The sequence below is a fragment of the Schistocerca gregaria genome, chromosome X (assembly GCF_023897955.1).
Source record: "Schistocerca gregaria isolate iqSchGreg1 chromosome X, iqSchGreg1.2, whole genome shotgun sequence".
Lineage (NCBI taxonomy): Eukaryota > Metazoa > Arthropoda > Insecta > Orthoptera > Acrididae > Schistocerca > Schistocerca gregaria.
The window spans coordinates 156,474,207-156,487,149 of NC_064931.1; the positions used below are offsets into that span (position 1 = coordinate 156,474,207).

General features: G+C 39.1%; 1 protein-coding gene across 19 annotated transcripts in view; it reads right to left on the reverse strand.

Moving 5' to 3' along the window:
* LOC126297424 (inositol hexakisphosphate and diphosphoinositol-pentakisphosphate kinase) overlaps nt 1-12,943 on the reverse strand; it is a 507,792-nt gene that overhangs the window by 257,284 nt on the left and 237,565 nt on the right. For all 19 annotated transcript variants that reach the window (XM_049988233.1, XM_049988228.1, XM_049988227.1 and 16 more), the window contains 3 exons: nt 12,754-12,908; nt 12,424-12,525; nt 2,436-2,626 (listed from right to left, as the gene is read on the reverse strand). In XM_049988233.1, coding sequence (XP_049844190.1) covers nt 2,436-2,626; nt 12,424-12,525; nt 12,754-12,908 — 448 coding nt within the window. The remainder of the gene's footprint in view (nt 1-2,435; nt 2,627-12,423; nt 12,526-12,753; nt 12,909-12,943) is intronic.

The following is a 12,943-nucleotide window of genomic DNA, read 5'->3' on the forward strand; positions in this document are numbered from 1 at the left end:
GCATGTTGAATTCTATTGAGCTTGTTATGAGAAGAAATGGTGACTGGTGTATCTCCTAACTTGACACAGGCCTGAAGTGCCTGTGATTGGTTGGCTTGGGATGGTTTGATCAGCAAAGATCCATGTCCCATCTTCTCTATTGCTGCAGCCTCCCCAAACTGATATTTAGCCCAAACTTCAATAAAATTTGGAAAGTGGAGGTCAAGCCCAAAAAGGGGACAAGAATTTAAAATGCCAGACAAGATGAGGAGGAAAAAGCATTAAAAAAGTTAAAAGAGCAAAAATGTTCAAAAGTCTGTAGAACAATAACAAGACTAAGGTAAAGAGCTTGACCCAAACAAAAAAAGACTCCTATTAGTTGTCTCTTATTATAGGCAAGGAAGGGCTGCAGGTCTATTCTAGCCCCTGACACCACAGGGGGCAATATGAAAAGGAAAATTAATAGAATTTGCACCTTCAAAACAAAATTTGTTAAGCACTACCAACAAAAAAAAGTTTCCTTGTTATAAAGATAAAATGGCAACAATGATCAGATCTCACATGTTCAGTAACACCAATTGCCTCATTATACACTCAGATTTTTAATTCTTATAGTGGTACTGTTTGCTTTCATGAGAAAGTGAATGTACCAAACCAATCCTGCAGGTAGCAAAGTCCAGTCAGTAATTAGATTTCACACAAGACTGCAATATATTCTGAAAGTTTCAAGATAGAGATCTACTACTACAATTGAAGGATAAGTAAGAAAATGGAATACAATGTATTGAGGAGTAGCTTTGGAGGTTCACTGTAAGAAGTTTAGAAACTGTGCTACATCCAGTGTGACTGTTTACTGGATGCTAGGCTAAAGCATAGAAATTACCTCCTTACAGTCTGTGGCCTTTGAAATGAATTTTCAGAAATAAATGGCATGCACAGTGCATATGAAAATAGAGACTGCATATGTTTTCTGACAACATCCACATACAGTAAGCTTATTTTGTTTTACCCACTTAATCACTAGTGCTGAACCTAAGTGTGTATTTTAACACTTGCTCCTAGCAAGTGACAACATATTTAAATTTTGAATCAAGTTCTGAGCTATCACAATGCCTCCATCCTCTTTCATTATGTTCCTGCATTTCAATTATTCTGGTGAAGTACGGAAAATGAAGAGTTGAAAATTATAGTGGGATATTGGCTGGCATTCCAGTTAGGAAAATGTGATGCATACAATTTGGAAACTTTACAAAATTCTGTGAAAATCTATGTATTGGTATGAAATGCAATTTTCTCCTCATTTAAAACACTGTCCTTCCCTTCTGAAGTTCACATTATGTTATTCAACTAATACTTCAAATAAAAGCTAGATGTGACACCAGTTCCACCACACACACATGTATGAACCTATACGAATTCCGTAGGTCCAGGTGTGCTGACTTCAGTTTAAAATTTAGTGCTTTGTAGTACTATGCACAAGTATCTCTATGCCACCATTTTTCAGTTCAACTGACTGACTGTATGAACAGTAATTCAGGAATGAAAAGGAATGAGAAACATACTCAAAACTTCTGTGGTGATTTTGCATCCTTGAAGCACCAGCAAAATATGTTGAAACAGCCCCCTTTTTCATTTTACAGTCTACCCTTTTATTTTAGTGGAAGAAATTATACAGTCTACTAACCAGCCTGTTATAATTAACTGTGTTCCTGACACTGTGCTCAAGCAGCTCATAGGTATTACTTCTACATCTAAATTATTACTCTGCACATCATTAATTGTAATGTTTCTAGTTAGCAACAGATGACCAAATTCTCTCTTGAATAATGGATATCAGTAAAAAATTTCGTTTTCACTACTGATCAGGATGGGTTAGGATATTCAACTTTCAATCACTTCTAGATAAAGCTATACAATTCATCATTATTTACTGACTGGTAATTTTCCTTAAAAAGTAAATATAATCACACTGAGACCTCTATGATAACCTGAAAAGTTTCAGCATAAATTACACTAGCAGACTGCTCCAACACAGGTGGGTAAAGAATCTTATCAATATTTCTATCTTGTGGCTACAGAATGTGTGTTCCCCTTGTGTTCTTATCTCATAACAACTGATACGCAAACTTTCACTGATTTCTAACAAAAATATTGGAATACGGTTCCATCTGTATATCACAGTGAAAATTTTATTTAATTTGAGGTCCTATCAAAATGGAGAAAGATGGAAAGGCTGTGTCTAATCAGTATCACGAGGGCATTATTAGGGAAATATTTTTTTCCGATTGCTGTAGTAGTATCCTATTGACAGTTAACTTGTTCACAGAAGAGTGAAAAAGGTAGAACATAAGACACACTAAGAAATGTTTTATATAAAGGTATCACATAATAAATATGCAGTAATGCTTGGATGTATGCTAAATTACTTGCTTTATAATGACAAACTTGTGGTATACCTCAGCAAATCAAATCCACACACAGTCTGTTTGAATGCCAAACAAACTTTTCTTGATATCAGCTTCTCTGCATTGCTTAATATCACAGGATATCTAATTTCCTTTCCTTCACTGTCACGTTCAACTTTGCCATCCAAAGCTGGGGATTTACGTGCTTCTGCATGGGCATAGTCAGGGCCAACAGTATACACCTAAGTGAACAAAAAAGAAACAGTAATAATAAATCAATTCCTTTTCCACTATGCTACAGCAAAATGGCAAAATCTGTTTACAAATGTTATCTGTTAAAAGAACTTACTTAAAAGGCACAAGTGATGCTTCAATGCATGAAGTTAACTACATTCACAATTAAAATTCTGAACAGTGTAATCCGAGTACAATCATGGATGGATTGATCCCCTCATAACATAGCTCCAAATATAGGTAGACAAGGGTATGAAATGTCCTTTCTGTTCTCACTCATTCTTCAATAACCTTCATGACAACAGCAGATTACCATAAGGATTGACAAAATACACCTGATCATAATCTTGTTTCAAGTTATTCACAAAGTACTTGTAGCTAAATAGTTTTGGGTCATTTCTTTGGTGTATTATAATTATGTTGATCAACTTCTGTGCAACTTAAACAATATTACTAATAATAATAATAATAATAATAATAATAATAATAATAATAATAATAATCAGCAAAGGTTATCGAAGAAATGAATTCCAAACCAAATATGTTTTTTACACAAAAAAAATCTTCTACCATACACCGAGAGCAACCACAACCACCCTCATACACGGCTAGTTCCACATGGTTACTGAAGTCAGTGGGACATGTTTTGTTAGGTCACATTCAAGGTTCAGGAATGTAATTTAGAAAAAAAGTCATTAAACAAAGCACTCACACTAAATTTATGACGATGTACCATGAAAAAAAAATAGTTCACTCTTTCATCAAGGGATATTCTAACAAAGCAAGTGAACTGCTTATTTGTTTTGAAAAGCTGTAAAATCTGAAAAGGTAGATATCCAATACACTGCAATGCTGTAGGTACATTAAACATAATTGTTAAGCAATACAACTGCAATGCAAGATGTAGGTAACAGCCCAGTATCCTTTTTTCTGTTGTGGGAAACTGCCTAAGAAAACAAACCTCAGCTGGCCAACACACAGGCCCTCACAATTAATCTGCCACATGTATTCAGTTGGTTGGTTGATTTGTGGGAGGGAACCAAACAGTGAGGTAATCGGTCCCATCGGATTAGGGAAGGACATGGAAGAAAGTCTGCCATGCTGGCATTTAGCTAAAGCAATATAGGGAAAAAATTGAAACCTTAAATCAGGATGGCTGGATGCGGTTTGGAACCACCATCCTCCATAATGAGAGTCCGCCATGCTAACCACTGTGACACCTCGCTTGGTGATGTATTCAGTGCAGGGGCAACACACCTCCACAAACCCCAGACGTCGCATGCTAACATGTGAAGCTATACAGGCAGATTTGTTTTATTGAAGAATTAAAAACATTCACAAGAAGTAATAATGGAGATTATTCAGACTTGAACATTTTGCTAACATAATTTGCACAGTTAGCCTCATTCCTTGCCTACCATAAAGAACTTTGTAGTGCACTGATACTTTGCACGTTAGCATAGCCTTGCTGTACAGAAAGGTGTGATTCTTGTTGAAAATGACAGTGGACAGTCACGTGTGCTGATCCCAAAATGAATTGTTGCAGTTAGTGCATCAACACTGATCTTGGCAGCGTATGGACACCCAAATAGAACAGATGATGGCACAGTGTCACGCATGTGCAGTAAATCAGTCCACTCTACCACAAAAGTTCTCTGCTTGGCCTAAGTTGCAATCACCACCTTTCAGGAACGCTCGTTGGTTGATTATGAATGACTCGTGTAGCAAATTTCCTTTTGCTGTGCCAATGAACTCGACAATGTCACACAGCACAATTCAGGTGTTGTCCTCTATTTTTTTCCTCAAAGGTTTACCTGAAGTCATAGTGTCGGACAATGGTCCTCAGTTCTTGTCAAATGAATTTGGAACATTCTGTGAATGCAATGGCATACAGCATCTAACTAGTGCACCATTCCGTCCACGGTGAAATGGCAAAGCGGAACATTTTGTCAGAACCTTCAAGCAGCAGATAGCCAAACTTCACTCCGCACACACCAGGGATCAAGCATGGCAACTGTTTCTCACCTATCGTTCACACCCATGAGATGGACCATCACCGGCAGAATTGCTTCACGGCCACCACCATCGGACACTGCTCCACATGCTCCCCCTCCTCAGAATCCAGCACCAACGGAAAGCCACAAGTATCATTTTGCACCACATGATATTGCGTTTTACAGCAGCAGATGGTGAGTGCAAAGCAAGATCATCTGTTGACTTGGCCTTGCACGTGTCTCATCTCAGGTCCAGATGGCTTGCAGTGCCACAATCACAATCAAATTTGCCACTGTCATGTGCATGGTGATCCTTCTGTGTCTCTTCCCCAGATTCACAGTTCTTGAGAACACCATTGCCACAGCATCTGCCAGAGGGTGTCGTCACGATGCCTCAGGATGACCCCATGGAGACGAAACTTTTGCTCCCCCGCCTCCTCTTATTCTACCAATGGAGATGGACCCATCCACACCGCAACACCCGATGCCTTCTACATTTGGTTATTGGCCTCAGGAGGTGGACACGTACCCTTCTGGAAGTTTACCGGGGGAAGCTTCCACCAGAGTGAAGGCCAGATGGTGGGATACGACCGAAAGCTTAACATCCCCTGCAGCCACAGTTTCCGGTCCAGTGAAGTGTCCACACTCCTGCCTCCCCTGCCGTTGTCACGCTCTCTACATGACATTAGTCCCATCGCTTCAGGGGGGATGAATGTTCCGCCATAATGACAAGTGCCGGCACGACGACGAAGAACAGAAGAGCAGAGAGGGTTATGAGACTATGTCAGCCAGTAGCGTGGTCTCTAGGATGACACCAAGACAGGAATGGCATCTACATAAAGGAAATATAGGAGCTGCAGATAACATCAGGTTCAACTGTAATGTATATAATGGACAGTTTCAGAGCAATGGCTCTGTGGTGATAAAAAGCTGGTTCATATCTAGAAATATGCTGTCATTGCCTGAGCTGTTTCACAGGCTGGTCTGAACATTTTCTCTGTACATTCCAACATAGACTTTTGACCTATTATTTCTCTCTGAAAATGTCTTATACTAATTCAGCAGAATAGTTGGTGAAGTTCAAGAACTGTTGTCACAATCTCTTCAACAATATGATGGCACATTGCTACCACCATACAAAATGTCGTACATTTCTCAGGAAATGTGTCTGTACTCTTACCCTGTTCATTGGCATATGCCTGTCATTTTCTACAGTGATATTTCTCACTGTACCAGTTTTTTAAAAGATGCATATTCATTGACTGTACATCTTTAAGACAAATACCAATAAACCGATGGTCTTATACACTGTAGAAGTGTAAACTGTGTATAAGTGCCCTGTTTTCTACACGTTCTCTTCCTGGACTGGCTCCAAATGTGAAAAACTTTTTGTGCCACTCCACAGTACTATTTAATAAACTAATGGAGCTCAGTAGCAAGGCAGGGAGGTCAACTACCCTATACTCTTATGCTTCCTTGATTTTGTTTTTCATTGGGCTTCTTGTATGCCCTTTCCACCTTGGCATATCTATAGTGCTGAATATGGTCAACAACCACACTTCTGCGTTGCACCAATTGTCTGACAAGTGGCCTATCATTTCACACTTTCTTGATTAAGAGTCACCTGCAGTTTTGATATGTCTCACCTGCTTCTACATACAGTACCATTTGTCGTGGTGCCATGATTGTGAAACCAGCTGAAACATATCTGAGTGTGAATATCAGTTGTTGACATGAAGGTCTACTTTGTACGGATGGAATAAATAGCCTATCATCACTGAAAAGCTTTTAATGTGGGTAACATTCACTGTTGGATACCTTACAGACTTTACCAACAGAGCGCCTGATTTTGAATGGAATTCTAACCCTTCCAGCAGAGTTATCACTGAAGTGAAGCATTCTCAAAGGTAACAGCAAACACTGTCAGAACACAAATTCATAAACAACAGAGTAGTTCAACAGCACATATCTAGCTCAACGACTGTTAACTTGTCACAGCAAAGCAATAAAGTCTGCCAAACACTTCTCCTTCCACTACAACTGAATGTAAACCGATTCTTGCTTATCTGCCGTCATGTATGAATAAAGTCACATCATAAAATACAAATGTAAATGGATTTTTTAAAATCAACAAAACCTGTCACAAAAGCACGACCCTATCCCAAGAGCTTAACAGTCTATCTTTCAGTTTTGGAGAACTGTTAATTGCATCTGTACACACCCAGTTTCAGAGCAACAGCGACCTCGACATTCAATATGTAACAGGCAAAATTGTGTGAAAAAAACAATTCTGCAGGAAATTAGTCGGATCAGCATCATAATGTGTGACTGTTTCTAAAACAGAAAGAAATGTATACTGTGACAATCTCGCTTCTGTGTGTCCAAGCAACATGGCACAAAGGATAGTGCACAGGACTCTCTAGTGTGCGACAAATCAGGTTTCTTGTAGTTTCTGTAATATCAGGATAGCTCCTTTGAGAACAATATTGTCTATTTTGATCCCCATCCTCCCTCCCTATCCGAGTTCATCCCCCGTCTAATGATCTCGTCAATTGGATGTTGAATGTAACCCTTCTTCCTTACAAGAAAACAGTGTCTGTGAGGGTGGGAATATTCAGGGTGATTCCGTGATGATGTTACAAATTCCTGTGTATGACGGAGGAGGATAAATGTATCAATTTGAGATAAGAAACACAGGTCCACTAACAACCGAGTTGAAAGTTATAAGTGATAATTATTTTAACTCATATGACAGTGGACACATTCTACTGAGGTATTTGCTTCACATATTTTAGGAGGTAGTATGGACTAAAACAAGAAAGAAATATATAGTAAACATAGGCTCTAAAGAGCATACCATAAGAGCTATGAGCACTTGATCATTTTTGCTACAGAAAACACATCTCTTCTAACGAAGAAGTGCTCATAGTTTCTAAATTATATGTTTTAGAGACCATGTTTACTAGACAATTTTTTTCTTCTTTTGGTCCATACTGCTTCCTTTCAAAATATGGAAAGCAAACAGCTTGCAGTAGAAGACATCCACTGTCAGGCATATCAGAATGATTTTCACTTATTACTTTCTATTTGGTTATTTCTGGACCAGAGTCCCTTACCTCAAACTGATACATTTAACCTTCTCCCTGAAAGTTTGTATCATCATCAGAAGCAGAATGCGACCTAGAAACAGTGCTGAAGTATGTGCTTCGCCCTCCCACTCCCCCACTTCTGTTGAATGTCTAGGGCAGATGACTGTACCAAGTCCCATGTATGCAGTTTGTGCTTAAGGAGAAGAAAGACTGCAGAACACTTAGAGATACAGTAACTTCTGTTTTGGTAAGTTGGGCAGGTAAGAAGACTTGTTACCTTGTTAAGGATGATTAGGCTTTAATGTACCATAGACGATCTAGTCACTGCTGAAGGAGTAAATGGTCAACTGGACGAGGTTGGGAAAGAAACTGCCCATGTCTTGCTTCAAGGGAAACATTTATGCATTGTCTTACAGGGTGTATACGCGGCCAAGGAAAAATGTTCCCAGAGTTTTCTCCGGATTTCCCAATTAAAAATACACTTTCTCCCGGGTGAAAATACACTTTTTCTATGTTAAGTGACAGAATACTTTTCCTCGGAATTGTACAACTTATCGATCCATTGAATCGTTATGGTTTTATACGCCAGCGTAGAATTTCCCGGCACTTTACAAAACGAAACTTGGTGAAAAACAAACACGTTTTTGGAAAGATCTATGATGCGCAGCAACACGTACACTGCATATTTTCCTGTTACCAATTCCACCAAACACCTCAAGTTACTTTCCGAAGCATTGAAATCGATGCGCTTTTATAAGCCAGTCAAAGCTCATGTCATGTTATCTCGGCTGCCAACGGCGGTGGATATTCAGTGCATAAAACACGTGATGTAGTCAGCCAATAGCAAAATCACTGTCAAGTAGCACAGCTACACAAATAGGAAAAGTTAATGGTTTAAATTAATATTCATAGCGTTGCTACAAGAAAAGCATAGCTTTCACATATCATATTGGCCTCGACGATTAATCAACTTTAAAGAGAATCTAAGCTTTCAAACATAATGTTGATTTTTTTTAACGCGTGTTTCATTTTAAGATACGTCAAACAAATGTGCCAGTAAAATTTTTAATAGTGAAATACATGTCTGATCTTCTGGGCGAGATATTTTTCTAAATGGTCATCCTTAAAGAGTTTTATTTTTATTTTAATGAAAGTAAAGCGCTCAGTGATTTAAGAAATTCATTGTAAATTCTCCCACGTAGTTCATCTTGCGTAAAAGAAATTTACTTTGAAAGTAACACTTTTCAAACCACCATTTGCAATATTTTCCTGGGACCTTTTAGAAATAAGATTCGTTTCAGCAGTTGCCAGAGAGCGCCAGATAACGGGCGACAACCGCGCCTGCACAGCTACGAAGACGCAGGAAGCCCGTATGTACGTACGTGTAAAACATTCAAATATCTTACATTATGTTATAAAAGAAACAAGACATCAGAGGATACTCCCAGAGCAGCGGAATTTCGTGAACCATACTAAAATGCATGATTCGACTTAATGTGCAAACTCGTATGTCCAGATTCGGATGTAAATTTTCTTGGAGTACCGGAATGAATCACTTCGATTCAAATAAATGGACTGCCCTCAGCGGGGAAGATTAATAAAAGCCAAATTTCTTTAGCAAACGGACAAAAATTACTTCACTGTCCTGCAAGGCGAATAATGCTTGACTGTCAGAAAGGTGGAAATAAAATAAAATCTTAATTAATAACTTATTCTAGCCTTCCGTAATTACGTGAATGTATTTTAATTCACTTGATAGCTCCCGGCTACAGAAATCCGTCTTGTTTCCATTGAACATGAGATCAATAAACGAAGAGGAAACAGCAAAATCTCTAAACGTTAACACGGGTCACTTGCAGACTACCCACCTATGCACCACAACTCAGGCTGCACTGTGTATCAGTCCCGGATCTACGGTATTTCCGAACCGTGGCCATACTAGATAGTGACCCACACCCCATGTCTACTACGTTTGAGTTAAGACGCCAAAAAATGTTCATTTTGTAGCTCACATCTCTCTGAAGAGTCTCACACTTAAAATATATGTCTTCGAAGAAATTTAAGCCATGTTACTTGGTCCTGAGTGTTACAAGGTGCAGCGCCACGCCTCTTCACACAGCTTTCTTCTATCGCACGTCACTGTATTTCGTTCTGTCGAATTCAAACGTGTTTATTTTGTAATGGATGCCATCAAACTATACTTAGGACAGTGGAAATTAAAATGTCCCGTGGTGCCTCTACAGTTCCCAGTCGGCCGGTTTGACATACGGCCCCTCTTTAAAAAATTTAAAAAACTCGCAATTAATATGGTTCAAATGGCTCTGAGCACTATGGGACTCAACTGCTGTGGTCATTAGTCCCCTAGAACTTAGAACTACTTAAACCTAACTAACCTAAGGACATCACACACATCCATGCCCGAGGCAGGATTCGAACCTGCGACCGTAGCAGTCGCACGGTTCCGGACTGCGCGCCTAGAACCGCGAGACCACCGCGGCCGGCCGCAATTAATACTGGATGGGATTCTTCGTAACCAAGAGAACAAAAACTCCTCAGAAAATCAGCACCATTTATTGCCTATTAGCTAATAACTTTTGTGTGGTATGTTAAATATAGGATACATGAAACCAGTGACGACAAGAGACAAGCAAGACAGTGCACATTTCTTCACTTAAGTCCTAGCATTTTTTTCTCTCTAAACTTGCTGCAGCTTTACATGGCGTGCTTTTCTTTCTGGGAAAGAATCTATTACCTCATCAAAGTTCGTCAAACGCTTTGCTAAATGAAGAAACGAAATGTTGTCTAATACTGAAAAAGCTGTTAATACAAATAGTACCCAGGCCTGGTGTGATTTCTCAAGCTGATTACGTGTATTTTGTCACTGTCTGCTAGATAAAACGAAATAGGCCCGTCTGATATTGCAGCCATTGTAATACGCACCAAATAAACGAGACTGTTTTGGAACAAATGGTCATATAATTCACGAAGTACCAATATAAAATGCCAAAGCCTACTAGAAGCAAAAAGGTTTATTTTAGGAAATAGTTTCATATTTTATTCATAGGCGCCAGCGTGAGATCGAAAAGCAGTGGTACGAAATTTTTCTATAAATTTCGAATTGTCATATTCATCCATAATTTGTGTGATTTCCCCATTTCTTCTCCTTTCTCGTTCTAACAAACAATCTTGTCATCACTAATTCTGTAACTATTTCTGCCAGTGTCAAAATTATTCTCCGGTTAATTTCACTAACCCTGGCACAATTACCGGGTTAGTTATCTCGCGCTTATTCTCCGGTTAGGCAATATTACGTGTTCGTACAATGCGTTTTCCGCACTGCTCCCACAACAGAACTTACACGCCTGCTAGCCGGGACTGTACAACAGGCACTTAGTAGTTTAGCGGTCTGGCCAAAAACTTTGTGAAAATTTTATTTTCTTGGGTATACTGAGAAGATAACATGTAATCTTTCTTACCTGTTATTCGGGTTAATCGTTGATTTACACTCTAGTAATCTGAACCTATGGCTTTTGTTAGTAATTAGAACAACACTGTTCATTCACAAACTCAGTCAACAACACAAAGAAACAGCGATTGGCTTTCACCCGTTCGGTTTTATTCCGCTCAGCTCTCATAGCCCCGTCCCCTTTTGTTTGGAGGAAAGTTTATTTCTAGATGCCACAGGGATTCTCCTGGCAGAAACATCATGTAAAGTACGCAGGCATTCAAAACTCAATTTATGATACATTCAGAAATTAACTTAGAATGTGTTGAAAAATGTTCAAAAACCCAAGGATGCGCTAGATGCTAGGAGCTTTGTAAAAAAAGGTTTTTTCCTCAAGAATATTAGCTAATTTGCCCCCCCCCCCCCCTCGGCACCGAAACTGTGAAAAAGGCTTTTTCCCCTCATGAACCCGGCCACCCAAAAATTGCCGCTTGGTCCTGTTGCGCATGCGTGGATCTGGCAGCTTGTGTGCACCAGTAAACTTTTTCCTGGTAGGTAGCATCTGGCTGCTTGCTGCTACTGCTTATACAGCAACACTTCTGCAGCCAGAAGTGGGAAAAGGTACTTACTACTCATACGTGACTCAATTGCGCATGCGTGTGTTTTGTTGCTGTATATGGCGCATTTCCTTGGCAACTTCGTTTTATTTTTGTTTTTTTCTCTCTTTCATGTTTTATTGCTGCAGTATTATTCTGCAGTAGCAAGATACAGTAATATCATTTGTTAAAGTATTGGTTCTTACCAGTCAATGTTACAAAAATTTAACTGAAAACTAAACCAATGAAAAATACCCGGAATTCTAAAAAATTCCGGGGTTTATCCCGATTTTCTCCCGGATGAAAAAAATTCCCGGGTTTTTCCCAGATCTTCTGGTTGTCCCGGGTTGTCTACACCCTGAAGAATGTATCAGTTGATAGGGCACATTCTGAGACATCAAGCAATGACCAATTTAGTACTGGAGAAAGTGGGCCGGGAAGCAAAACCTGTAGAGGTAGCCCAAGAGATGAAGTATGTTGCAGTAGTCATTTGGAGATCAAGAGGTTTGCAGAAGATAAAGTAGCATGGGGAGCTGCATCAAATCAGTCTTCGGACTGAAGACCACAACAACAACAGCAACAACAACATTGTTAATCTGAAGATGTATTAACATCTAGACAAGTAACTTTTCCTTCAAGCCAGTGGAATAAGGGTTTTGTATATAATCTATTAAAACTCACCTTCACATCAGTGCCATCAGTTGGCATAAAGTCTTCATAAATGTATGAACCTGTCTTGCGGACTCTTGATTCTGCTGAGTATACACTGCTTCTGCTTCCAATCTACAAGGAAGTAATATTATTTTCTAGTTAGAGAAATTATTAAACCTGAAAATCTTAGAATTTAATATCCATCTTGAAAAATTAACTAAGTTTGAGATTTATTTATCTATTGCTATGTTTATATTTCAGTCCTCCTAAGCTCTCTGACAGTCACAAATTACTATTTTTAAGCTGTACATACTCCACTGTTTACAAAATGTCTCAGAAGAGAAAATGGATACTGCATACCTTTCTGAACAGTCTTTGACTTCCTCCCCCTGCTGAAGTTGGATAATATATATAAATATTATGATCCTCAGCAGAAACTGGCTTTTCAACAAATGGTTTATTGAAGATGATCCCATTAACTTCAACATGGTCTTCAGATTCCACAAGTTCATGATCTGGCAAGCAAGCACAAAGAGGAAATGTGAGACAC